Source organism: Nyctereutes procyonoides, unplaced genomic scaffold (genome assembly GCF_905146905.1).
Source record: "Nyctereutes procyonoides isolate TBG_1078 unplaced genomic scaffold, NYPRO_anot_genome, whole genome shotgun sequence".
Classification (NCBI taxonomy): Eukaryota; Metazoa; Chordata; class Mammalia; order Carnivora; family Canidae; genus Nyctereutes; species Nyctereutes procyonoides.
Genome location: NW_026575146.1, coordinates 81,892,650 through 81,920,382, shown reverse-complemented (window position 1 = coordinate 81,920,382; position 27,733 = coordinate 81,892,650). Strand labels below are relative to the sequence as shown.

Genomic DNA, 27,733 nt, shown 5'->3' with positions numbered 1-27,733 from the left:
ATAGATGTTGCCAGATTGCTTTTTGAAAGAGCTCTAATGATTTATGTTTCCACCAGCGGAGTGGAAGAACAACCTTGGGACAGCAAAAAGCATTCCTATTTCTTGTCAGTTTGACTGCATACTGTTATCTCATATTATGACGTTAATCTGTATTCCCCAACAATTACCAAGGCTAAACATTTTTTGATGGCCCTATCACCAGCCACTTGGATTTGCTCTCTCTACAACTTGTCTATTCATCTTCTCTGCCATGTTTTGCCACTAAGTTATCTCTTCCCTGTCAAACTGAAGAGCACTTCTCTGACTGCCTTTGCAAATATTTCATCCAAAATTATAATGTACTGACTTTGTTGATGGCACCTTTTGCCATACAAAAGATCATACATTAATGTAGTCAATTTTTTCCTGTTATTTGTGGGCTTTTTTGTTTGTTTGTTTGTTTTAAGTAGACTCCATGTCCAGCATGGAGTTCAGTGTGGGGCTTGAACTCATGACTGAGATCAAAACTTGAGCTGAGATCAAGAGTCAGAGGCTTAACAGACTGGGCCACCCCAGCAGCCAATTTTTAATTTTTAATAGCTTTTGAGTATTCTGTGTTGGTAAAGTTAATCTCTCCAATTCCTAGATTGTACATATAGTCTCCTTTCATTTTCATTTTATTATTTAAAAAAATTAAATCTTAAATCCACCTGGATTTTTTTTAAAAACATTTTTAAAACATGGGGCCACTAGTCTAATTTTACTTCCTTCCTGATTAAAAGCTAATTATCCCAGAATTCTTTTTTAATAAACTATTCCTTTCCCCTATGGTTTGAAATTCTACCTTTTATATATGAGAAAGCTCATATAAAAGTCTATTTCAGGGGATCCCTGGGTGGCGCAGCGGTTTGGCGCCTGCCTTTGGCCCAGGGCGCGATCCTGGAGACCCGGAATCGAATCCCACATCGGGCTCCCAGTGCATGGAGCCTGCTTCTCCCTCTGCCTGTGTCTCTGCCTCTCTCTCTTTCTCTCTCTGTGACTATCATAAATAAATAAATAAATAAAAAAAAATTAAAAAAAAAGTCTATTTCAGGATTTTCTATTCTGTTCCATTGATGTAATTATTGACTCCTTTGTCAATATTTTATTAATTTTAAAAAAGTGTTACTTCATATTATGTTCTGACAACTGGTATGAAATTTTCTTTTTCACACTTTTCTTGTCTAGATTGTTAGAACAAATGTTCTTCCATATGGGCTTTAAGATCATTTCCCATAAGATTAAAAAAAAAGGCACAGACATTTAGTGTATTCCAAAAGAAGTGCATATAAATTATGAGATGTTTACAGAGAGTAGCTTTTTAAAAATATTTTATTTATTCATGATAAACACATACACACACACACACACACAGACCGAGACAGAAAGACAGAGACAGAGACACGGGCAGAGGGAGAAGCAGGCTCCATGCAGGGAGCCTGATGTGGGACTAAATCCCGGGACTCCAGGATCACGCCCTGGGCCAAAGGGTGCTAAAATGCTGAGCCACCCAGGGATCCTGAGAGTAGCTTTTAATTTCTATACTGTCATCTCAAAAAATTATCTTTTAACTCAAGACAATTACAAGTCTCTTCATTTACTGATATACAATCATATCATCAGTAAGAAGTTTTACCTTTTTTTTTTTACTGTTTACACCAATTACTTAATTTTATTTTCTATTGCTTTCATTGAAAACTCCAAGACAATATTTAGTAAAAAATAGTAGTAAACACCTTTATCTCTAATATTACTAAGTTCTTCATCTTCAAAAAAGTTTTAACATAATAAATGCTATAGAATTTTGGTAAAGATACTCTTAAGTGGTTAGTATATATTTTTTATTAGGTTTATACTATATATTTGATGATTGGAAATGATTGCAAAATTTAATTAAATACCATTTCAGCATCTACTGATGGCAATTTTCTCTTTCAAACTGTTCATTTCATTGATGTATTTCCTATTATTGGATTGGCTCTGTATTCTTGCAATAATTCTTACTTGGTCATTATAATATATCATTCTTTAAACATCCTGCTGAGGGGATCCCTGGGTGGCGCAGCGGTTTGGCGCCTGCCTTTGGCCCAGGGCGCGATCCTGGAGACCCGGGATCGAATCCCACGTCGGGCTCCCGGTGCATGGAGCCTGCTTCTCCCTCTGCCTGTGTCTCTGCCTCTCCCTCTCTCTCTGTGACTATCATAAATAAATAAAAAAATTAAAAAAAAAAAAAACATCCTGCTGAATTATATTTGCTATTATTTTAATTTTTGTTTCTAAATTCATGAATAAAACTGGTTTGGGGTTTTCTTTTTTCCACTATTTTTATTTGGGTTTGGTGTTAAAACTTATTCTGACTTCATAAATAAATTGAGGAACATAGTCTATGGGCTGTAATTTTTCAAGTAGCACTGGTACCACTCTTTAAGAGTTTCTAGATCTCAGCTGAGGTCTCAATCTCGGGGTCATGAATTCAAGCTCCATGTTGGACTCCATGCTGAGCATGGAGCCTATGAAAAAAGTTAGATGAAACTAATTACGAAATCATCTGGGACTGGAGTATTTTCAATCCTACATCTTTAATCACTTTTCCAAACTCAATGGTAATTGTTCTATTAAGTTACTACTTTAAAAAAATATATTTAATTTATTTATTCATGAGATACACACAGAGAGAGGCAGGGACATAGGCAGAGGGAGTCCCCGTGGGGGGCCCGATGTGGGACTTGATCCTGGGACCCCAAGATCATGCCCTGAGCCAAAGGCAGACGCTCAACCACTGAGCCACCCAGGTGCCCCAAATTTCTACTTCTTATTGCAACTTTTCTAACTTACATTTTGCTAGAAAAAACATTTATTTCCTCTTTTAAAAGCATGTTCTTCTAGAGTTGTAAGAAGTATCTTTTATCATTCTTTTAATTATATCTTTATCTGTGATTATGTTACTTTTTTTCCAAGTTTTTATTTAAATTCCAGTTAGTTAACAAACAGTGTAATATTAGTTTCAGATATAGAATTTAGTGATTCATCACTTACAAACAATACCCAATGCTCATGTGATTACTTCCTTTCTTATTCTTGATCAGGCATTCTTATAGGGAGGCAAATCTTGAACAATGTGGCCATTTGTTTTATTTATTTGGATGACATGGCAGCTCAAGGAAGTAGACTTTTTTCAAAGATTGGAAAGATGAAACAACTTGTGTTTTTGTGCCCAGGGCATTCACAGGGAAACTGATAGGGAAGAAAAGTGGATGTTGCTGAACTAGTTTGCAAAAAGAAAAATTTTCCTTCTTTGGTCTCTGCATGAAATATTTCTCAATTATAAGACTCATATAAACAGCGTCTCTCCTACTCATTTGTTACAAGGCATGTTAAGCAAGACTAAGAAAATAGAAGAAAAAAAAGAAATTAGAAAATATGCACAATACCAGGGCCACACTACTTTTTGTCAAATAATGGCTGTGCTGAGTAATCAAGTTTATAGTATTTTGCTCATCCAATATTAGGCTGTGAAACTATTCTTTAGCTTTGGCTTTTCAACATTAACAGATGTTATTATCATTATTTTTATATTGTTAAGACACTGAAAGACAATGGTGATATTTAGAGTAGAAAAGTTTGATGAGTGGCATTCTACATAGTATTTGACACATGTGTTTTGTTATTCACAATTTACATTAAATTCACATTTACACTCCCAAAATATAAATAATGCTTATTATGTGGCTAACTGTGGAATATACCATAATATACCAATTCTCTTCACATATATTTTATATGCTGTTGTCATCCCATTAACATATTTCTGAACTTCATAAGCCAAAGTGACCTTAAGAGATGTTTATGTTTTATAAAGTATTTTCTATAATCTTTGTATAAAAATTTATATCACAATTAGAACATGACTTCCCTTATGGTAAAACATCTTGCCCAGATTCATTAAATCAATAAGATTTCTCCTAAAAATGAACACCTCCACATATAATTAAATAGGATACCTTGCTTAAGGCTTTCTCACAATTATTAGGTTTTAATTCCTATAGGCATTCTTTCTGGCATGAATTTTCTGATGTCTACTAAGGTTTGGCTTCTGGTAAAAAGCTTTGCCACATTCACTGCATCCATAAGGTTTTTCTCCTGTATGAGTTCTCCAATGTTTATTGAGGCATGACTTTTGGCTAAAGGATTTTCCACATTCTCTGCAACGATATGGTCTTTCTCCTGTGTGTATTTTTCGATGTACATTGAGGTATGACTTCTCACCAAATGATTTCCCACATTCACTGCACACAAAGGGTCTCTCTCCAGTATGTGTTCTTTGATGTTCTCTGCGGTGTGACTTCTGAGTGAAGGCTTTCCCACAAAAAAAACATTCAAAGGGTCTTACCCCAGTGTGAATTCGCTGATGTTTAATGAGAGTTGACTTATGTGAAAAGGCTTTCCCACAGTCAGTGCATCCATATGGCTTCTCCCCAGTGTGACTTCTCTGATGCCTAATGAATTCAGACTTGTAGCAGAATGCTTTCCCACACTCACTACAGACATGGGGTTTCTCTGTAGGTGGAACCCTCTTACGTTTGTATACAAGAGAATTGGTTGCTGCTGGTTTATACATAAGTGCTGGGTTGTGGCTGAAAGCTTTCTCGCAATGACTGCATTCCCAGAGTCTTTCTCCATTAGGTCTTCTATCGTGGTTTGTATGCTGTAACAATTTCCCACATCCACAGCACTCATTTTGTTTTTTTGAATAGTGTCTCTTAAAACTAATCAAGTCTAAATTATGGTTCACACTCTTTCCACAGGGGTCCCAGTTACTGGGGTTCTGGATGGATGAAAAAAGATTAGTGCTCAGAGTTGGTATTTTCCCAAACTTACTGTTTTCATGGCTTCTTTCCTTGGGCAATGTTTTCTTGCTGATGAATGCACCTTGTTTCAAAATCATGTCTTGTCTTTTCCTCTGGACATTAACTTGACAGATGTTTTCTGGAGAAAATACAGCAAACCTTTCTTTATTCTATTATTATGATCTAGAATAAAATTACTAGAGAAACACCCTAAGAATTTAAATGATGCACAGTATATATAAAAAGAAAGCATGAGCCATAACTAAATGCAAGGAAAGGTGTTGTACAAGGTAGAGAAGATTCACAACACTGGCACAAATGAAATGGAATATGTCAGAGTGTATACAAAGAAGTAATTCTGAGGAAGATTGAATATTGTAGAGTTGTAGTTGGCAAACATGTTCTTAAAGGGCCAGAGAATAAATTTTAGGCTTTGTAGGCCATTTGGTCTCAGTCAAAATTACTCAACATTTCCACTGTATTTGGGGTACATAGTATGTAAATATAAGGACACTAAGGACACAGCTGTATTCCAACAGAACTTTATTCACAAAATCAGGTGGCCAAACTAGAGTCTGTGGTTTGTCAATCCTGTTACTGAGGTGTCATATAGCACCTTGCTATTCAATGTGTGGCTCTTAAAAGAGGAAAAAGGTAGCTGATAGACAGGTTACAATGATTTCATGAAGGCTGATGAGCACAGTTTATTGAAACAAAATACACCCCATGGCACCAGAGTGTGATGGTTAAGAGTACTTGTTCTGAAACCAGACCACATGGGCTCAAATCTCTGTTCGGTCCCTTAGTTTGCTATATGTTCTTAGATAAGTTTCCTAACATTTCTGTGATTGTTTCATTTGTATATGGGGTAACAAAGGCTGGATATCTCACAGGTGTTGTAAGGACTGAATAAAAGGATGTATGTAAATGGTTGAGAACAAATCTGGCATAGAGCGAGCACAGACTGAGTGTTCACCAATAATTCTAGTGCTTTGCTGCTACTACTATTACAACCAAAGTGGATGGAAGGTGAATGGTGGTAATTTCAGAGACATCATTTTGGGGAGAAGCAGGAAAATGACTTGAATGTCTTTGGGGTTCATCTTTAATTCAATTATGTGATTACAACATGGAGCATAAGTGGCACAAACAGATGTGGGAAGAGATAGCAATGATTCTTCTTACTAAGTCCATGACTTGTGGACAAGTAGAAGTTCATGGGCATCCTTAAGAGTAGGTTACCAACACTTGGAGTACCATGAGTATTGTTGGGATATTTTACAGAGCTGATGGGAGAGGAAATTATTCTGAATGTTAAATGAATGTGGTTAAGATGGGCCAAGCTTAGTCATCTGCTTTCCTGCCCAGGTTACCCGAAATTCAGTACTTCCTCCTCTTGGACTTAAGGAAACTAAAGGACTTAGGGATAACTAAGGGATTAAGGAAAGAATGGGAAGTGAAAGTGTGGGTATGGCAGGCAGGTCTAGGGCATTTTACTTGGAAACTGTGAGAACAGGAGATAGGAAGGAACCAACAGGAGTGGGAGAACGACAGAAACTTATTTGTAAGAATGCCTGAATGTGAAAGAGAAGGTTTAAGATAACTTAAGATAACTTAAAGATAACTTTAAGAGAGGCCAAAGATTCTAGAGAAAGGGCAATGGAACAAGAAGACAGGAGAGGTGAGATGAGAAGGAGAAGGAACATCTGGATAAGGAGGTGGGGTGCATGGATTTTGAAGGGTCATCAAGAAAGCTAAAGCTCTCCGAGAAATGTCTCCAGTTGCCTGCAAAGCTCTAAGGCTTTTGAGAACTGGACTCTGAATGAAATCCAAAAGGTGCTAGCCTCTGAAAGTGCCTCTTTTGCTACATTTATACTCACCCTGACAGTGGCAGCCTGAGCATGCTGCCTCACAAATCCATGGTGCTTCTTCCTGCTCCAGCTTGAGGATCACATATGGTTTAGTGCCTTCATAACCTGTTCCAGGGAAATGATCCAGGCCTTGGGCTGAGCTCCTTGGTCTTCAGGGCCACTCAGGCAGCATTAAAGGCTGCACAACAGACATTGTACTTGGGAGAAGACTGTACACACACCTCATCCAGAACCCAAAAGGAATTAGTAATTCAGGACCACTGAACCTCAAGCCAAACTCACTGAGGCAGCACAGTGTAAGAGTTAGGAATGTGGACTGTGCAGCCAGACTGCTGGGGTTCAAATCCTACACTGGATTTAGGTGAGTGACACTGGGCAAGTTACTTCACCTATCTTCACCTTCACAACGAATTCCAAAATGTGTCTCTGTTTCCAAATGTGTAAAATAGTAGTACCAATAGTACCTACCTTGTAAGGCTTTTAGGAGAATTCAAATAAGTTAATATTTTAAAAGTGGCTGAAATAGTGTCTGGCACATAGGAAGTATTTGGTACTACAAATGCTCTAGGTACCTCAGTTAATTTTAGCAACTGAAAAAGGAAGGATTATTCAAGCATAATCTAGATTGTGTGGTGGAGCTGTTCTTACCCACTGAGACAAGGTTGCTGTAGGTCTCCAACATCACATCCCGGTACAGCGCCCTCTGGGCAGGATTCAGCCTATGCCACTCCTCCTGAGTGAAGCCCACTACCACATCTTTGAATGACACAGGTCTCTGCTGAAGACGAAATGACATTAAGTCACATGGGAAAAATGCTGCCAGAGGTGGATGGTATAGAGTGTTTATGCTCCTAGATCAGAGTTTATCATGATCATTTATCTATCTAGAATGCCTCTTACATTCCTGGCTTTGGGCTTTATATGGTAGGAAAAATAACAATCACATTGGAACCCACTCTCATATACACTTTGAGTCAACATATATTAATTAAAGAAGACTTGTTCTGTGTACCCTAGTGAGGGTTGCTGGAGACATAGTCATGGATGGTTCCTAACTCAAGCTCTCACAGCCTGGCAAGAAAGCAATATGTAAAGCCATCCAGCTGAAAGTATAAGAGCTATGGTGGCAGGACATCTAGGTTACAGCATGTAGAAAAGTGTGAATGGTCCATTAAATGTTTCAAGGTCTAGCAAGGCGTCAGAGCTGGGGGATATTGGAGCTGAGTCTTCTCTATAGAAAGATGGAGAAGCTGTAATCCTTGCAGAGGGAGTAGCATGAACATGGGAATGGAGAACAGTGACTTTATGGGCTGCGAGGCTCTCAGTAACAGGAGTATACAGGGGACTGATGAGAGTGATGAGATGATGGATTTTAAGACAATGGAAAATCGGGGGAAGATATGTATAGAAAGCACATTCTATGAGGCATGTGGTGAGTTTCTTACACTCCATGTCAAGTGGTACAGTGGTAATTCTAAGCAGACTGAAGAGTTAAGGACAGATATTGTATCCCCAGAGTAACCACTAAAATCATGGTGCAGAGGTGTACTGAAGTAAATGAATTCCAAAAATACTCATTTAATCCACACAAACACACACATAAGAGAAAAAATAAAGGAACAAAAGCACATGGGACAAACAGAAAACCAAATACTAAAAAGATATATAGAAGTCCAACCATACCAATAATTATATTCATATTAAATGACAGTAAATTATAACATAAGTTAATCTATGACTGAACACTCCAAAAGGCAGAGATCGTTAGGCTGGATAAAAAAGCGATGCCTGTAAGAGATACAAAACTCACACATAATTTGAAAGTGAATGGATACAGAGAGAAATGTGGTGGGTGACCTGGGGAGAGGTAAAGAGTGTTATAACGCGGTGGAATAATAGCAGGTGGAAGACCGTGTTCACAGGTGAGATAGTAACAGTGAGACGGCAAAGGATCATTGTAAAGAAGAGCAGAGTCTCCACTTTTAACTGGTTGTGGGGAGTAAAAGAGGGGTAACAGTAACACCCAACTCTCTCAAAGCCAACTGGGTGATGGTGGTGGTAAATCAGACGTAAGAACCAAACAGCAGAAGCAAAGAGGAGGTGTTGTTAGACATGTAGGGACACATGGGTGGAGACACTTAGCAGGCAGCAGGATGGACATATGAGTCTTGTATCAAGAGCAATATCAGAAAGGGAGCTAAAGCTCTGGGAACCACCAGCAGAGAAGTGGTAGCTAACATTGTCAGTGTGGGATTTCTCTGCAGGGAGACAGGATGAGCAAAGTGCCCAGGCCAGAGCCCCAATGGACACTAATAGATAGCTAGAGATCCAGAGAAGGACCCACAGGTACTAACCTGAGGATGCCTGTGATATTGTGATACATTAAGAAATATACATTTTGCCTTCCATCCTGGTTCCTAGAACAGAACTTCTTAAACCCTTGTAACTTTGTAATAGTGGTAATAGGAGTGTCTTTTGTTATTCCTAACAAGCCCCAGTCAACAAAATAAGAATTTATGCTAATGACAAGGAGGGGTCTGGTCATCAGAGAAACTAACCAATGTGATTAGAGGGTTGGAACTTCCAGCATCCTTCCCTACCACCCAGCCACTGGGGTGGGTGGGCGGTACCAGAGATTGAATAATTATCAATCAATGATTCAATCAACAATGCCTAAATAAGGAAAATCTCATGAGGGACACCTGGGTGGCTCAGCGGTTGGGCATCTGCCTTTGGCTCAGGGCATGATCCCAGAATACCAGGATCCAGTGCCACATCAGACTCCTTGCGTGGAGCCTGCTTCTCCCTCTGTCTGTGCCTCTGCCTCTCTCTCTCTCTCCCTGTCTCTCATGAATAAATAAACAAATAAATAAATAAATAAATATCTTAAAAAACAATAAATTGAAGAAAGTTCTGTGAACCTTTTTTTTTTAATTTTTTTATTTTATTTATGATAGTCACACACACAGAGAGAGAGGCAGAGACACAGGCAGAGGGCACCAGGAGCCCGAAGTGGGACTCGATCCAGGGTCTCCAGGACCGCGCCCTGGGCCAAAAGCAGGCACCAAACTGCTGCGCCACCCAGGGATCCCCTTCTGTGAACCTTTAAAAAATAAAGAAAGAAAATCTCATGAAAACACTCAAGAGCTTTCAGGTTGGTGAATACATCTGGGGAGATGCACACCCTAAACTCCACACAGAAGTTCATGTGCTCAGGACCATTCTGTACCTTGTCATCCGGCTTTTCATTTGTATCCTTTATAATAAACCCATACTAGTGAGAAAAGTGTCTCCCAGAGTTCTGTGATTATAGTAAATTTTCAGAACTGAAGAGGGGGTCATAGGAACCCCCAATTTATAGCTAGAAGTTAGAAGTCCAGGTGACAATCTGGGATTTACAATTAGTATCTGAAGGGGGAAACAGTCCTGTGAGACTGAGTCCCTAATTCATAGGGTTTGTGCTAACTCCAAGTTGAACTAAGTTGTAGGACACCCAGTTGGTGTCCACAAAGAATTAGAGAATTGGAGAATTACTTGGTATAGAGGAAAAAACTCCCCTATTCCTATGAGGAGAGGAAACAGTACCTACGATAGATCTTCAAGTGACTGTAAAGAATTGAACCTTGCCCAAAGAGAGGTCTCATCTTTACACTCAGCTCCTGAGAGTTATTCTCTAAGCCCCTGGAATGTTCTGCTTGATATGTCTGTCTTTGTCTACCTAGGAGCCTTGGGCCACATGAGATAGTCTAGTAATGTGATTTCTGGTGGGGGCTTTGGGTCACAGGCATCAGGTCAACCTCAGGGGAGGCTGGTACATCTCTTTGAAAAATGTGGGGTCTTTCAGTGGCACCTGAGCAGTGGCCTAAGCAGATGTACCTGAAGGCAGGACCCAAACCAGAGTAAAGCCACAGATGCTGGTACATGAGACCCTAAGACCCATACAAAGACCATGTATAGGAGATACCAACCAGATATACTCTCTGATGCCAGAATAACATACCATGATAGTGGAGAGCAACAATCAGGCTTTTATTACAGAGCATGGGGCCTGGCTCAGTTGACGGGCTCTGGGTAGGTATTTCCCAAATAGAGCTAATTGGAGTGGGATGGGATGGGATGGGATTGGATGTGATAGAAAATAGAAAAGATGTAATTTGGTACCCAAAAGGCCATGCCATTTTCACCAAACACAGGGATGAAGAGGAAAGATATCGAATAAACATTAAGGTTGTAAAATTAGCATGACTTAGTGACTGAGTATGAGGGGGGAAGATGGGGAGAAGTCAAGGACAAATCTCAGGCTTCTGACTTGCCCAGTGGGATGGTACCATCTCCTGAGATGGGAAACTGGGGCACAAAGAAGTTCCAAGACTTGTGCAAGGTCATACAGATGGTAAGGACTGGAATTCAAACTCAGTAGTCTAGTTCTAAGTCTGTGCTCCTACCCAGTATATGCGGTTGCATTGAACACAGAAGAAGGGGCGAAAGGTACAGTCTAACTTAGCAGAACAATCAAAAAGCATCTTCTTATTTCAGCCTCAGCAAAGTCACCTGGGATGCTGGCCAGAATAGTCTTAGTAAAGTGGGGAGAGAAGATGTTAGACTCAAGAAAAAGTAAGAAGGGGATCCCTGGGTGGCTCAGCGGTTTAGCGCCTGCCTTCAGCCCAGGGCGTGACCCTGGAGTCCCGGGATCGAGTCCTGCGTCGGGCTCCCTGCATGGAGCCTGCCTCTCCCTCTGCCTGTGTCTCTGCCTCTCTCCTCTCTGTGTCTCTCATGAATGAATAAATAAAATCTTAAAAAAAAAAAGAGTAAGAAACAGGATATGGAAACATGAAGATCAGAAGTCACTACAGGAGATGAAGGAGGCTAGGGGAGAAAGGAAAGGACTTGTGGTTTGGAAGTGGTGACAGTTTCTAGCGCTGGAGGCACTGACAATGGTTGTAGGGACAAGGGAAGAGATCTGGGAAAGGGGAGAGGATGGGTCTCCAGAAAGAGATGTCCTTGCTGGAGGGAGGGCTCCAAAGAGGTGGAAATACAAGAACCCAGGGGCTAAGGGGGAGTCTCATCAAGACACAGGGCCCTCCATCATCTTAAGATGGTGAGGAAGGTAAGGGGAATTGGGAACACTTCACACTGAGACTTGGTAGGGAATAAGATGTTCAGTTTGTTGCCAAACTAATAAAGATAGTTAAGGGAATGATAGTAATTTAAATAATAGACAGCTCTTCTGTTCCTCAGTCTAGCTCAAGGACACAGATACCCTGGATCAAAATCAGGACTTCCATACAAATGGAGGAAGCTTCTTGTCTGCTGCTCCCTTCGAAAATAAATAACATTTGTGTTTTCACCTTCTTCTAACTTAGCATTTTATTCCATTACATATATGGGCTGCAAAGCATAGAGAAGTTGGAACTTCCTGTAACTCTCACACAGATGAAAACACTATCTCATCATTGGGAAGCTAAGTCATGATGCTTTTGGTCATTTCAAAACCCAGGAGTTCTGTGGGGCTAACACTCAACTCCAAGGGAAGAGCTGAACCACTGTAGAAAACATGCTTCTGCATTTGTTCATTATCGTTTAGATTTCTGTCCTCTATGCTAGTGCTTCTCACACTTACAAGAGCATAAGGACCACAGAGAGCTTGTTCAACACACATCTCCAGGCTCCACCCTCAAATAACCTGATTCGAGCAGGTCCGGGGTCTAGGTCTAGACATTCTGTATGTCTAAGAAGCTCCCAGGAGAAGCCCATGTCCTGGGACCACATGGTTAGCAGCAGTGTTCCTCTACTACAGCCATAAGAAGACCCCTCTGGGAAATGTCTTTAGAAACTGCCTTGAAAAGCTAGTTTTCTCTTAGAAATAACAGCATGCTTCTATCCTATGGCCAATGCAAATCATGGGTTGTGTTTGCCTTTTTGCTGGGCTACCAGGAAGACCACAATTAAGGACTGTTGTTGGACTGTTTTGTACATCTGTATTCCAACAAAGAAGGTTCCTTGCATCATTCCTTGTAATATCAAATTTGGAAATTACCTGAATGTTATAAAATGAAGGACTGGTTAAATCAGTCATATTCCATGTGTGTGATGGAGCGTTATGTACCTTGATAAAAAAAAAAAATGGTGTGGTCCCAAGTACTAACATGTACAATCTCTAGGATATTTTAATTGAAGAAAAAAAAGGGTAGATTAGTATGTATAACAAAGGTCTTGCCATTGTATCTACGTGTAGATAGAAGATGTGGTGTTCCACCCAAATCCCCCTGAGGAACTGAGGTATATCTCCCAGCTACCAGGAGAAGACTGGCTACTGCAGGCTTGAGACCTTTTGCAAAGAGCCCTGGGTCAAAGGCTGCTACCCATCAAGCTTATGTCCCCTCCACGGGGCAGCCTACAACCAATGACTGGTTGATTTCAGAATATCAAAGTCTCCTTCCTCTATTCAGGAAAATGGCAAGAGCCATCCCAGCTCTAAAGCATGTGGTAAAGTCAGCTCGTGCCTCTGTTTAACGCCCTCTGTCTAATCCTGCTTCCTTCACTCCTTATAGGTCTCCCTAGTAAACTGCATGTGTGCAAATCTCCATCCCCAAGTCTGTTTTCTGAGAACCCAGCCTGCGATAAAGTATATATGCTTGAATGCACATATTTTTTCTAGCACACTTTCCCAAGAAGGGAACTTTGGCTACTTTACGTCACACTTACCTGGTACTCAATCATTTTCTGCTGTTCTTGGAAAAAGATTTGAGTCCTGTGAAGACAGAGACTGGGGGGAGGAAGATGGAGAAAGAGAGAACAGAGTTGTGAGGGACCAGGCCCATCTCAGAACCTTCAAAGTCTCTACATAAATATTGTACAAAAACCTATCCTTGGGATCCCTGGGTGGCGCAGCGGTTTAGCGCCTGCCTTTGGCCCAGGGCGCGATCCTGGAGACCCGGGATCGAGTCCCACGTCGGGCTCCCGGTGCATGGAGCCTGCTTCTCCCTCTGCCTGTGTCTCTGCCTCTCTCTCTCTCTCTGTGACTATCATAAATAAAAAAAAAAAAAAAAAAAAAATTTAAAAAAAAAAAAAAACCTATCCTTTAAATCACTGTGATAGAAGAAAAAAAAATGGTGCCATTCAATTCAGAAGATGGATGCATAAAACAGACCTCCGAAGAAGTAAAAGCTGCTGAGTAAGAAGTGAAAATTTATTTAAAAAACAAAATCCTTGGGATTCCTGGGTGGCTCAGCGGTTAACCGCGTCTGCCTTCAGCCCAGGGCGTGATCCTGGAATACTGGGATAGAGTCCTACATTGGGCTCCCTCCATGGAGCCTGCTTCTCCCTCTCCCTATGTCTCTGCCTCTCTCTTTCTGTGTCTCTTATGAAGAAATAAATACAATCTTTAAAAAGCAAACAAACAAACAAACAAAATCCTTAAAACAAATAACTGGCCCAGAAAAATGGATCCACATTCATGCTCTGAGAGGGATCACCCCTGCCGAACAATACATTTTCTCTTGAAGGCAAAATGCTTCGGATTTGCCTCTTCGTTTACTTTTAAAGTTGTACATGTTCACCTATCGGTGCTGATGAAATCCTATATTTGGGATGCTTTTCTAATAAATTATATTATCATTTAAAAGAAAAGTATATACTGAAAAAGGGCTTTCGTAACTTACTACAAAGAACTCAAAGCAAAATAAAATAACCACATAACATTAGTAAAACTAACAGTTATTTACATTGTGGTACAAATGATTACTGAAAGGGTACACCTTGTTATTCATCCAACATATTAAGTGTTGTTAAGGGGAATCCCTGGGTGGCTCAGAGGTTTAGCCCCTGCCTTCTGCCCAAGGTGTGATCCTGGGGTCCCGGGATCGAGTCCCGCATCGGGCTCCCTGCATAGAGTCTGCTTCTCTCTCTGCCTGTGTCTCTGCCTCTCTCTCTGTGTCTTTCATGAATGGATAAATAAAATCTTTAAAAAATAATAATAATAATTTTCAACAGATGAGAACAAACGACAGTTATTTTTAAGATGTTTAAAGAGATAACTACATGACTTAAATTGAAAAGAGCAGATCATAGTTTAAGAGTGTAAATATTTTATGATGTACTTGAATGTTTAATGGAAAAATCATCAATGGGATAACTCATGATTTTAAAACCTGAATCTTTTGTAGCTGTTTCACAAAAAATCAGCTAGTGCCCAGATTCTGATCTCTTTCACTGATTTCCCTAAAAAAGAACTAGAGCTCCTTGGAAAACAGCTGAGTCCACATCTGGGGCAAAGAACACAAGAAGCACCTCTGTAATCCTGAGTGCCAGAAAACTAAGACACTTCTTCAGTGATGGGTCTTAGCAAAGGGGGGGAGGAGCCAGCCTCAAGGTTCCAACCATGCCAGGAGGAGTGGTAAGAACAAACTACCATATCTACCAACAAACTGGCCATATCTACCAAAGCCAAACATCAATACTTCATGGTCCAGTAATTCCATATGAACGCACATGTTGTTCACAAACTTTTAGTCTATAAAAGCTGTGAATTTGCAGTGAAAATAAAAAATCACAATATTAACTTTTTTCTCTTAAATTAACTGGCACTGTAATTAAATCAGACTACTAGAATACGGAGGCTTTCAATTTCCAAAACATCCATACATTAGGAAATGTTGAACTAAATTGATACAAAACATTATTAATAAAGAATGTTTAGGTTTCCCGACCACAGAAGTGAGAAACCTAATAAAGAGTTCTGAAAATACTGTGTCATTAATCTATAGCCTGGAATTAAAAATCCACACTTAGGAACTACAAGGGCTCTCATGCATGGCTCCTGGGATTGTAATTTGGTTCAACCATTTTGGAAAAATGGCCCTATCAAAAGCTTCCAGTTAGTTTAGTGATTAACAGAAGACACCAGATTCAAGAGGAAAAAACTCTTTCAAAATGAATACATTCTTCTAGCTTTGTTTTACAGAAGCCTTTTCTCACCAATCTACTGACAAATCATCTTTTGTTTGGTTTTGTTTTTTACAAATCATCTTTTGAAAAAGGAAATGATTCTAAAGTGCTGGAAATATTCTCTGTCATGATCTGGGTGGTCGGTACATGAGGATACACATATGGAAAAATTCTTAACACTAGTACTAAATGAGTTAATGATTTACTTTTCTCAGTGAACAATAAATATCCACCATCAAAATGCTTCGAAATATTGTATAGGTCAGAAAGCATGGCTCATATCAAAATGTTTTGAAATACTGTATAGGTCAGAAAGCATGGCTCATACAGCAAAGTTAGTGTAAAATAGGCATTTAGCTATCAGGACTGAGCAGTGAGCTTATTATGCCTTTAAGAATATTTTTTTCTGGGATCCCTCGGTGGCGCAGCGGTTTAGCGCCTGCCTTTGGCCCAGGGTGTGATCCTGGAGACCCAGGATCGAATCCCACGTCGGGCTCCTGGTGCATGGAGCCAGCTTCTCCCTCTGCCTATGTCTCTGCCTCTCTCCCTCTCTCTTTCTGTGACTATCATAAATAAATAAAAATTTTAAAAAAAGAATATTTTTTTCTTTATCGAGATATAATTTACATATAATAAATGAATCCAGTTTAATTGTATACTTCAATGAGTTTTGACAAATGTATTCATTTGCCCACATAACTAACCCCCACGCCATCAGGATATGGAACATTTCCAGGAACATCCTGTTCACATGATATAATAACGAATTTGTCTTAATCGTGTTAAGATTAACTACTTAGATTCCTGTCTCTTCTATAGAAGAAATTTAAAAAGTGATTTCCTTGAATGTTAGGTAAAATACTCTGTTTAAATAATACATAAATCAAACTATACCAGTAAGTCAAAAAAGTAGTTTAAAAAAAGTATGATCTACTGTTTGAATTTAATGTATATGAAAGTCAGAAACAGGCCACCCTAACCTATGTGATAGTTGTGACTAGGCATTGTGTGGGAGGGGTAGGGGAAGGCTTTAGAGTGCTGTAAATGTTCTCTATTACAATCTAGGTGGTGGCTATGTGAGCATGCACATATGGAACAATTATTAAGCTACACACTGTTCTCTATGCACATTACATCTCAAGTTAAAAACAACTCCCACAATCCCATTATTAAAAAAAATCTATGTGTAGAAAAGCTTTCAGCATGAAATACAATAAAATGTTATTAGTGCTTTGATTTGGGTGGTAGAATGTTTCTGATTCTAATCTATAACTGAAACGCACACACACACAATTCATTATTTACAAATTACTGTTCTACTGCCTTTTTTCAACATGAGGGAAGCCACAGGAGGGCTTTACAAGGGGGAGAGGGTTCTCTGAGAGAACTGAACTGTCCACCAGGGACTGAGCTGGCAGGAAAGGTCTGGGGCTCAGCAGGCTGGGGCAGTTAACCCAGCTTTGGATAACCATTCAGTTCTCTAAAAGAGTACACTCCCTCCCTCATCCTCCTGGACTTAGCTACTCAGCCTCAGCCTGGTCTTTATGGCTGCAAGACACCAGCTGAGTGGTGGTGTGGCAAATGTGCTAGCGAATGTGTGGCTGGAAGCCTGTGTTCTGGCCCTGGCTCTGTGACCATCTAGGTTTGTGGCCTGGGAGAGTCACTTCCTTCACCTTTAAATGAGATGGCAGCATCAGTGGATGAAAATCACGAAGAAACATCAGACAAAATCATGTTGAGTGACAGTAACACAAAATAGGTGGCCTATACTCTTCACAGATGTTGACTTCATGAAGGACAAAAACTGAGGAACTGATTCCCATTAAAGGAGACCAAATGGATATGTCAACTAAAGGTAGCTTGTGATCCTGAATTGGATTCTGGAATGAAAAAGGAAATGTTGCTATGAAATGATATTATTGGTTCACATCTGAATAGGGACTGTGGATTAGGTAATGGTATTAAATCAGTGTGTTAACTGCCTGGTTTTTAAAACTGCACTATATATATAGGAAAATGTTCTTGTTCTTAGGAAATGCCCACCGAAGTATAGAATAAGTCTATAACTTATTCTTAAATACTTGAGAAAAAAAGGATAAAAATAACATTTATAATATGACATATATATATACATATACAGAGACAGCATGAGCATGTACGCATTTATCTGGGTGAATGTAAATGAAGGATATATAAAAGTTGACAGTACTATCCCTGCAAATTTTCCAAATAAAGTTTAATTTAAAAAAAAAATCTATGGTTATAGTAGGTCTGCTGCCACCATTGCTCAGAGAATCCAAGGACTTTTCTGCCCCTTGGTGAGATGGAGTGAACTCCTCATATTCCCAGAGGCCAGGTGAGGTGGCAAAAATGACAAGGGAGCAACCTAGAGTCTGGAAAGTACCAGTAAGAGTAAGGGAGCGGGCTGGCTACATCCCATGCTACAAGATAGCAGAATGTACTCTGTTGGACCAATGTCTCCTTCCCTTGAGAAAGCAAGCCTATCTCACTTGGCCTTCCCTGCTTCCCTCTTCACTTCTGTCTCTCTAAATCTTGGGACCAAACTCTCCACAAACCATGGAGGGTCCCTGGAAGGAGCAACACCAAATTGAGTCTTGTTCAGTTTCTGGCTGAGGGATGACGCTATTTCCTGTTACTTAGGAGTCTCTGCTCTGGCAAGAGGTCTCGGAACCTAGCTTCCTCCTTCCCAAGAGATTTTTGTCCCAAGTTCCCCTCTCCGAATCCAGAGGGTCTTCAACCTGGCCTGCTAGTTCCTCACAGCTCCATCTCTCAACCATATCTCACCCTCAGCTACAGCCCCAGGCAGGGCCTTCTGTAGACTTGACCAAGGTCCTGTAAAGCCCTGCTGTCAATGAGGTGGTGGGACCCACACAGGTGTACAGGGGACTCAAGTAACCTGAAAATAAACAGACCCCATGGTAAGAGTCATCCAATAGTCCCTTCCCAAATACTCTCTGAGGCCCAAGAGGAAGAAGCCTGCAGAGGACTGTGTAGGAAAACAGAGCTGAGTGATGGCTTGCTCTGGGTTTGGGGTAGGGGATCTTCTGAAAAGACTGTGAGCCTCAGAATCACTCAGACAAAAGTTTGAACTAAACAATTCCTTTAACCAAATTAGGGGAATCTAGGCCAGTTTACCTCCCTGGTGCTCAGTTTCCTTATCTGTGAAAACAAGAATGAAATGATAAAAAATAAAATTAAAAAGCCCATCTGCAGAGGCTTTCCATGAATTACCTCATTGAATACATACTCAGGTAAGGTTGAAAGGGGCTGAATTATGAATTAACCCCTTTATCCCTCTTATCACTTAGGAAATTCCAAGGGTTTCAGGAGATCTATGCCAGAAATGGACTGAATACCAAATATATACTTGGTATTTATAAGAAATAATATGCATTTCTTCTTATAAATCATAATATCACACAGACTAAAATAAGAAAGGCAAAAAACAGTAAATTGGGTGCACATGATAAAATTAAGGAGACTTTTTTTTCAACTTCCTTCAAAAATGAGATAAAATTGTTTAGTAATTTTTCTTTTTTCATTAAAGAGCAGATTATTTTTCTACTAGAGGTCCCCATCTACACACAGCCTAGTACAGCAGACAAAGTCACGGTGTCATGAGCTCTAAGGAAAGAAATGTGAAAAACAAGGTTCCCTTCCTCCCTCAGCCCCAAGTCCTCCCCACATTGAGCAACTCTGGGGAGAACCTGGTGGAAGGAGAAAAGTAAATCTTGGTAAGTGGTACCAACATGTAGTTGGTCTCCCTACAGAAGCATAGCAATTATCTGAAGGGCTACCACTTCTTCTTAACTACAGATTCTCACACATCTGTATCACCAGTCCCTCAAAAGTAGTATTTTACTACATACTCACCATCATTTGGATGCTCTCAGGCATAAATTTAAAACCAGACAGATCATAGATCTCTCCTTCCCATTCACAATAGTGAACTCAGTGGCTTTTCCCTCAATTGGCTCTTCTTCTTGGGTCATAGCCTTTATTTCCTGAAGCTCTATAACATGTTTTAAAACTTTGTCTGGCACGCTGCTCCACGTTACTTATTCTTCAGAAATATCCTGGCTATTCTCAAATGTTTCATCTTCAGTATGAAATGCAGAATTATTTTGTTAACTAAAAAAGAAAACCCTTCTTAGATTTTGCTTGACACGGCACTAAACTGGTCTATTCTTTTAAGGAAATGTTTCAAAATTTGAAAAATATCAAGCCTTTCGATCCAAGATCAAGACTTCTCCATTTAGTCAAGACTTCTTTTACATTCCAAGACATTTTTATACTGTGCTTCATGTAGGTACTCTAATTCTCTTTTTATATTTATTACTAGGCAGCCAACTATGTTTTGGGTTGCTATTCTAAATGGCATGTTGTCATCCCCATAATTACTAACTGAAATTGAAAAGTCATCAATCTATTTTCCTATATTCATTTTAAAACCACCTTACTGAACTTTCTTAATATCTACAATAATTTTGGAATTAATCTTCTTGAGCTCTGGCCAAGCAGTTGGGGGGAGATATGTAATTACTTCATCTCCAAATACTTAAAGCTTTATTCTTCTCTTTTCTAAATATGTTATACCTCTCACCTCACTGATTACTGTACTCACTAGTACTCTAGAAGGCAAACTCTTAGTAGGACACAGTAGGCTGCTCACTTGAATGAGAGTGCTTTGTATTCTGTCATTAAGTATGATACTGACTTTTGATTTGAAGTAAAGTAGTTCTTATTGTGTTTAAAATGTATGAACACAGTATTGTTTTATGATTTTTTTAAATCCAAAACAAATGTTGAACTTTATCACTTTTTAAAATCATCTATGGCATAACTATATGATGTTTTTCCTTTGACTTACTAATATGCTAAAATTCATTAATAAATTTATTTTTTTAGAGATTTTATTTATTTATATAACAGAGACAGAGAGCGAGAGAGCGCACACAAACAGGGGAAGTGGCAGGCAGAGGGAGAATCAGGCTCCTTCCTGGAGCAGTGAGCCCCATTGTAGGGTTCGATCGCAGGGTCCCGGTCCCAGGGTCCTGGGATTACAACCTGAGGCAAAGGCAGACGCTCAACCAACTGAGCCACCCAGGTGCCCCTAACAAATTCTTTAATACCGAATTTACTTTACATCTTTAGGATGAATTTCCTTGTAGTCAGAATGCATTATTATTTGAATGCATTATTAACTTATTGTATTTTTTTAGGCTTTTACATATATAGTCACAAAGTTGGTCCAGGATTTTTTCCATTTTTTGTAACCAATGCAACAATGATGGCTTTATAAAAAGAGGTGGTCATGCTTTCCTTCTTCATAAATTCCCTGGGAGAGTTTAACTATTTGAAGAATTATATGTTACTTGAAAGTCACTTGAAGGCTCTATAAGAAAATGCCAGTTGAACCATCAAAGTCTGATAGTTGAGTTATTGGCTTTTTTTTTTTTCTTTTTGAGAAGAGAAGTAGGATGGCAGGAAGTGGTGTGCAGGAATCTTTTTGAGTATTTCAAACTTTCATAGCTATTGATCTTTTAGTTTTCCTTCTCTTTGTATGGGAGTTTTGTACAGCCATATATTCCTAGGAAATCATGCTCTGCATCCTAGCTTTCAAATATATTAATGTAGGCCCAAATAAAACAAACAAAAAGCAAAAAAAAAAAAAAACAAAACAAAAAACAAATATATTAATGTAAAGTTTTACCAAGATACTTTTTAATGATATGGTTATTCTTTTTGAATTCCTGTGTGTATATGTGTTCATTTCCTTCTGACTTGGTAAAGTTTGCTATGATTTATCTATATTATTAATTTTTTAAAATTAGATTTATCAGTTTCCCCTTTTTTCTTTAACTCATTAATTTCCCCTTTTATATTTATTGATTCCTTCCACTTCTCATACATTTTCTAACTTCTTTGATTAAATGTTTAATTAAGACACAAAGCAAAAAAAAAAAAAAAAAGACACAAAGCAAAACCATAGAAAACTATCCACAGTTTGGTATAACTCAGTTGAAGACACTATCCCACATTATCTCATCCGACCTCTTCCATCTTGATTTTTTTTTAAAAAAGTAAGATTTACAGTCACAGAAAATGAAACCATTTATGTTTTAGATTTTCTAACACATATAGATCATTTCATCAGGTTTTGACAATCCTACCATATTTCTGACAGTTCATTTCTCTTCCTTCTCTAGCTCCCAATCTCTCATTGTGAGAGCACTACAGAAATCCACCTAAACCAGAGTAGGAATCTAGAGGTTTCCTGTCTGTGTGGGTTGTCACATGATCTGACAACTCTTTTTCTATGACTAGTCAATCTCCTTTGAGATTTAGAAGGTTTGAGCTCTGGCTCATGGTCGAACTCAACATTTTAACCAGCTTTGTAAATTTCAGATGTATAATTTCTATTTTATATGTAACTAGGTCACACCATTATATTTTACTGATAAATTCTTAGAAGATTAGGGAAAGTTTCAACTGATAAATGTAGAAGGAATGATGTAATTAGAAAAATTATCATTTGGCAATCATAATAGTAATTAATTTGAGCAAGAATCATTAATAGATACTAATGCTTGTGAATGAAAATTTGAGGTTACTTACCTGGTCTCAAAACACTTCTCCCTAAGATACCAAACAACATAATTTCAAAGGGGAGGACCCTAGTGGACATACCTTAACCAAATGATCAAAGTAAACACTACAAGCAATGTGAGAAACCGATATCAAGCATTCCTGAACACGGCACATTGAGAACACAACATCACTTTTGTGGTATTATCACTTTTTGTGGTTTTTCTGAAAAATCAGAAAAACTTAAATTGAAGAACATCCTATAAAAATAATTAGCCTAGGGGCACCTGGGTAGCTCAGTTAAGCATCTACCTTCTGCTCAGGTCAGAATCCCAGGGTTGTGGCACTGATTTCCAAGTCAGGCTCTCTGCTCAGCAGGGAGTCTGCTTCTCCTTCTTCCTCTGTTGCTTCCCCTGCTTGTGCTTGTGTTATGCTCACTTTCTCTCAAATAAATAAATCTTTTTAAAAAATTGGCCTATACTTCTCAAAATGTCGAGAAGAAAATAATGACTGAAAAAATATTCCAAATTTAACAGACTCTAAAGAGACAAGACAACTAAATGCAACATGTAATCATGAATTTGAATCCTAAACCAGAAAAAATAATTGCTATAAAGGACATTATTGGGGCAACTGGAAAAACCTAAGTAAAGTCTGTGGATTATGTGCAATGTTAACTTCCCTGCTTTTGATAATTATATTGTGGTCATATAAGGAAATATACAAAGGGTTAAAGGACCACCTTATCTGCAAGTATCAAATGGATCCAAAAAAAAAAAAAATGAGGGATCCCTGGGTGGCGCAGCGGTTTGGCGCCTGTCTTTGGCCCGGGGCGCTATCCTGGAGACCCGGGATTGAATCCTACATCGGGCTCCCGGTGCATGGAGCCTGCTTCTCCCTCTGCCTGTATCTCTGCCTCTCTCTCTCTCTGTGTGTGACTATCATAAGTAAATAAAAAAAAAAAATGAAAACCCACATATATATAGCAAGAAAATGAAATTATTTGCATGTATAGGAAAGTATTAACTATTGCAGAATCTGGGTGAAGGGTGTAATAGGAATTTTTGTACTATTCTTGTAACTTTTCTAAGTCTGAAATTACTTACAAACAAAAACAAAACAAAAATCCCTTATGTTTGGAAAGGTAAGCAAGATGAGGAAAGCTGTGAATCAAAGAAGGAGGTTAGCTCCTTTCCCAGATAAGCCAGGTTGGATAGGAGGGACAGAGGATTCTCTTGTGCCCCAGAGTGAATCTACCAGATGTTCTTGGTTCCCTAAGAAAGATTCCTTTCAGAATATCCTACATATGCTGAGCCATTGTGTCTTAGCACTAGAGCAGGAAGCCCCTACAAAGACTCTTTCAAGCTACCGTATGCAGGTCTCTGCAGCCAAAGGTCAGTCTCCAAAAAGCTAATGAGAGATTTTGACCAGGGGGCTCTGAGATTCCCCTCCAAATATCTACAGAAAAGAGCCATCCTCAACTTGTTAACTTCCTTAACAGGACCCTTATTCCAAGTCCACGCCAAACCCATACGGTCCATTTCACTGTGCATGTTTTTGACTTCTAGAGGGACTAGCAGAAAACAGGAGATCTCAAATGGCCAAGCCAGGGCTATAGGTCAGAATTCTGTTCTAGTGCCTGGCTTTAGGAAAGTTTCAGACAAAACTTCCCCATGGTATGAATGTTTTGCTCTCAGATCATTTCTATGACCCCATTTAACTCAATTCAACACTAGACAAAATTAGTCCATTATATTAGATCTAGAGGTGGCAAAGGGTACTGATTGATGGGCAGCCCGGGTGGCTCAGCGGTTTAGCACCGCCTTCAGTCCAGGGCCTTATCCTGAGGTCCCGGGATCCAGTCCCACGTCAGGCTCCCTGCATGGAGCCTGCTTCTCCCTCTGCCTGTGTCTCTGCCCCTCTCTCTCTCTCCTCTCTGTGAATTCTCATGAATAAATAAAATCTTTTAAAAAAAAAGCGTACTGATTGATAAGAGGCTTCAGGGTGCTAGAGATGATGTATACCTTGATCTTGATCTTAGTTGTATTTACATGATTTTCCACAATGTAGAAATTCACTGAGCTGTACCCTTAAGGTAAGCATACTTGACTGTATGTATGTTATACCTCAATTTTTAAAAAAGAATATTTAATGATCTGAGAAATGTTTGTTGTACAAATAAAATGAAATAATCTGGATTCAAACTTAAACTTTTCACATACAGCCACACAGTGCCTCCCTCTTCCTACCCCCCATCCCCCCGGTACGAATGTTTCTTTTAGAGTTCAGAAACAGGCAAAATTTAAAAAAAAGAAAAAGAAAAAGAAACAGGCAAAATTTATCAGTGATGTCAGAAGCTGGGAGAATGACAGGGAAGTGACAGGGAAGGCATATCATGAAGGCTTTCAGGGTACTACAATGTCCTGTTTTCTGATCTAAATACATTACCCATGGATGTTCCCTTTGTGACAATTTCTTGAGCTGCATATTTATGTATCTCTCTGTACGTATCTTATATCTCTGTAAAAGGTTTGCTAAAAATTTTATTTTATTTTTTTTTTGTTTGCTAAAAATTTTAAAGAGAAAAATTATTTGCTCCCAAATCTGGCACTGAACACACAGTAGGTGATGAAGGGAAACAGCCACAAGAAAAGAAAATACCCTTAACTCCTAACTCCTTATCTCAAGCTCATTTCTGTATCAAAGCAACTACCTGTCTTTGATTATGTGTAGCTGAAAACAGAGACTATCTGCTCTAAAAACTAAAGCTTGATGTGTATGGCTTCTGAAAGATACTTACTTTGCCTTACCTTTCAACTTCTTTTGTTTCAGAAGATGTTATAGTTACTGTGCTTTGTCTGAGGACTACATAAGGATCAAATATAATGCCAAAATAATGCTTTGGCATTTCACCCTTTCATTAAGCTAATGGTCAAAATCTTATTTGTTTTGTTATCTTGTCTCAGCTCATCTTAATTACCATTAGTTTGACTTTAATTTCAGTGAAGAGCAGTTACTAAAAGTAGCTTTAAGTTTTGTTTTCGTGGTTTTATCTTTATTGAATTATTTTATCAGGACATTACAAAGAACAGATTCAAGAAGGTCAAACATGTCACCCCTAAAAACTATAGACAAAGCAAAAAGATTCTTAGAACACAGTAACTTCCAGATCCAGTTTCTTTTCCTTACATAATTTATTTATTTTTATTTTTTCCCCATTCTTGAGGTATGTGACATATAATATTGTGTAAGTTTAAGGTGTACAATACCATGATTTGATACACGCATATATTTCAAAATAATTACAAGACAGTTAGTTAACACTTCCATCACCTCACATAATTACTTTTTGTATGTGTGTGGTGAGAACATCTTTTTTATTTTTTTTGAGAACTTTTTTTTTTTAAGATTTTATTTATTTATTCATGAGACACACACAGAGAGAGGCAGAGATAAAGGCAGAGGGAGAAGCAGGTGCCCTGTGGGGAACCTGGTACGGGATTCTATCCCAGGACACTGGGATCACGACCTGAGCCAAAGGCAGACGCTCAACCACTGAGCCACCCAGGTGCCCTGAGAACATTATTTTTAAGTTAAGCCTAGATAAAAATATTTTCCAAACACCCTCAAAGTTTGTTCCTTTGGCCAAATCTTTTACAATATCAGTTTAGATACTTACTCAGTAAATTCTTTGTTTTCTAACCACAAGCAAAGTCACATCCATCCCAGCTGCCATGGAGTTAGAATAATTTCCAGAAACCAGACTCACTCATGGGATGTTGTCACAGATGGATACATCATTACTGTTGCCAGAAAGGGCCTTAAAGGAAACATTAAAAGAAGTATGTACTAAATCCTTGGCAAAAGCAATAGGAGCCACATTTTTAATAATACAGTACTCTAGATAAGTTGAACACTTGGTCCTTTAAAAGCACTTTCATTAGTGTGGGGAACAATAAAAAAAAAGTGAAGGAGGTTTCATAGAGTTTTAATCTGGGCTTTTGTGGAGGGACTAGACTGTTCATCAGCTGGAATGTGTCACAAGGATGAAGTGTGCTCCCATTATACAGGGTTGCAGCCTCAAATCCTTAACTCTCCCATCCCCAACCTCTAAATTTCACAATCCGTCTCAACACCCATTAAGCTTCTAATCCCAGATGTATATGGTACCCCAATCTACAACAAATGTTCTTGTAGTACTGATACCCCTGTATGACCAAACATGACCGTCAGAAACCACTAGCCAGTGACTACAAAGCTCACTGATCCGTTCAGATTGTCCAACAGTGAATTACACAGATTCCTGATCAGGAACCCATAGTGATCTCTAATGACACCCCAATGAGTGAATGAGTATCAATCGCTGACCCCCACAGACCCATCTCCCCCCACAATTACTGACAGTCTCAATCACTGACCCCCATTGATCCGTGTGTTCTCCATCCCTTGATGTACAAGTCCAACCACTAATACCGTCAGATTCCTCCCATCCATGATCTAAAAGAAGTCTCAATCACTGATGGCCTAAAGCATTTCTCTAAATATTGGTCCCCATTAACCCCTCTTGTCACTTAACCTCAAAGTTTCCACAATCATCACTTCCAGGTACCCGAAAAGAATTTAGAACTACAATCACTGACCCTCTCAGGCTTCAGAACACTCTAATGTTGTTCATTATCAGGGTTTTTGAAGCACCTCACTTAGCACCAAGTCCCCCCCCCCCCGAAGACCATTATAAACTGATCACCACTCACTCTGCCAATCAAGAAATCGAGAACCCTCATTTATTGATTTCCAAATACTCCCAATCCATCTTCACAAAAACTGCCACTGATTCCCGCAAACCCCTACCACCCACCACAGACCCCCCACGAGGCTCCCACATCCAATCACTTAACCCCTTCAGCACCCTCGTCTCTGACCCTTACGGGCACCCATGACTGACCCAGTTGGGCCACCGTAGTCGTCCGATCACTATCCTACAGAGATCTTTAATTTTGACTGTTTCTCACACTGACCTTTCCCATTTTTCCTGGATCCGCGCCCATAACCCGAAATTGATCGCCGGACTACGGCGCCTCGCCGCAGTATAATCTCTTCCCATCCCAACTGGCCAGTGCGCAGACTCAGTCACGACTTTGAGGCTGTCGGCCGCCACCTGGCAACCTTCCAACGAACAGGATTCTGGGTTTCCGAACTTTAACGGTAGGTATGATGGCTGCGCCCTCCTGACAGCTTGTTGGGAGAGGCCATGTTTAAATCGGGGCCGTACAGCGGTGAAGAGGCCCTTTGTTAGACCAGCGGGTTAAGCTACCTTAGGGCTGGGAGGAGCATGCGCTCCTGGGTCCTTAAACACTGACTTCCCCGCTACTTTTAGCTCCTCAGAAGCCCAAACCTCCTGTGACCAATCCGTAGGCGCCCTAACCTCCAAGCTGAGCTTCC

The 27,733-nt window shown here is 39.5% G+C and overlaps 1 protein-coding gene across 3 annotated transcripts; it reads right to left on the bottom strand.

Annotated features, from left to right (window-relative positions):
* Nucleotides 1-1,067: 1,067 nt before the first annotated feature.
* ZNF793 (zinc finger protein 793) lies at nt 1,068-27,733 on the bottom strand. 3 transcript variants are annotated; one of them, XM_055310729.1, is made up of 6 exons: nt 27,310-27,733; nt 25,971-26,111; nt 13,442-13,502; nt 7,385-7,514; nt 6,746-6,841; nt 1,068-5,004 (listed from the first exon to the last, which is right to left on the bottom strand). In XM_055310729.1, exons 3-6 carry the CDS (start codon nt 13,454-13,456, stop codon nt 4,052-4,054), a joined length of 1,194 nt encoding a protein of 397 aa, XP_055166704.1. In that variant the 5' UTR covers nt 13,457-13,502; nt 25,971-26,111; nt 27,310-27,733; the 3' UTR covers nt 1,068-4,051. The 3 variants fall into 3 exon arrangements, with proteins under 3 accessions (XP_055166704.1, XP_055166705.1, XP_055166706.1); XM_055310730.1 differs by having other exon boundaries at nt 7,385-7,511; XM_055310731.1 differs by lacking the exon at nt 13,442-13,502.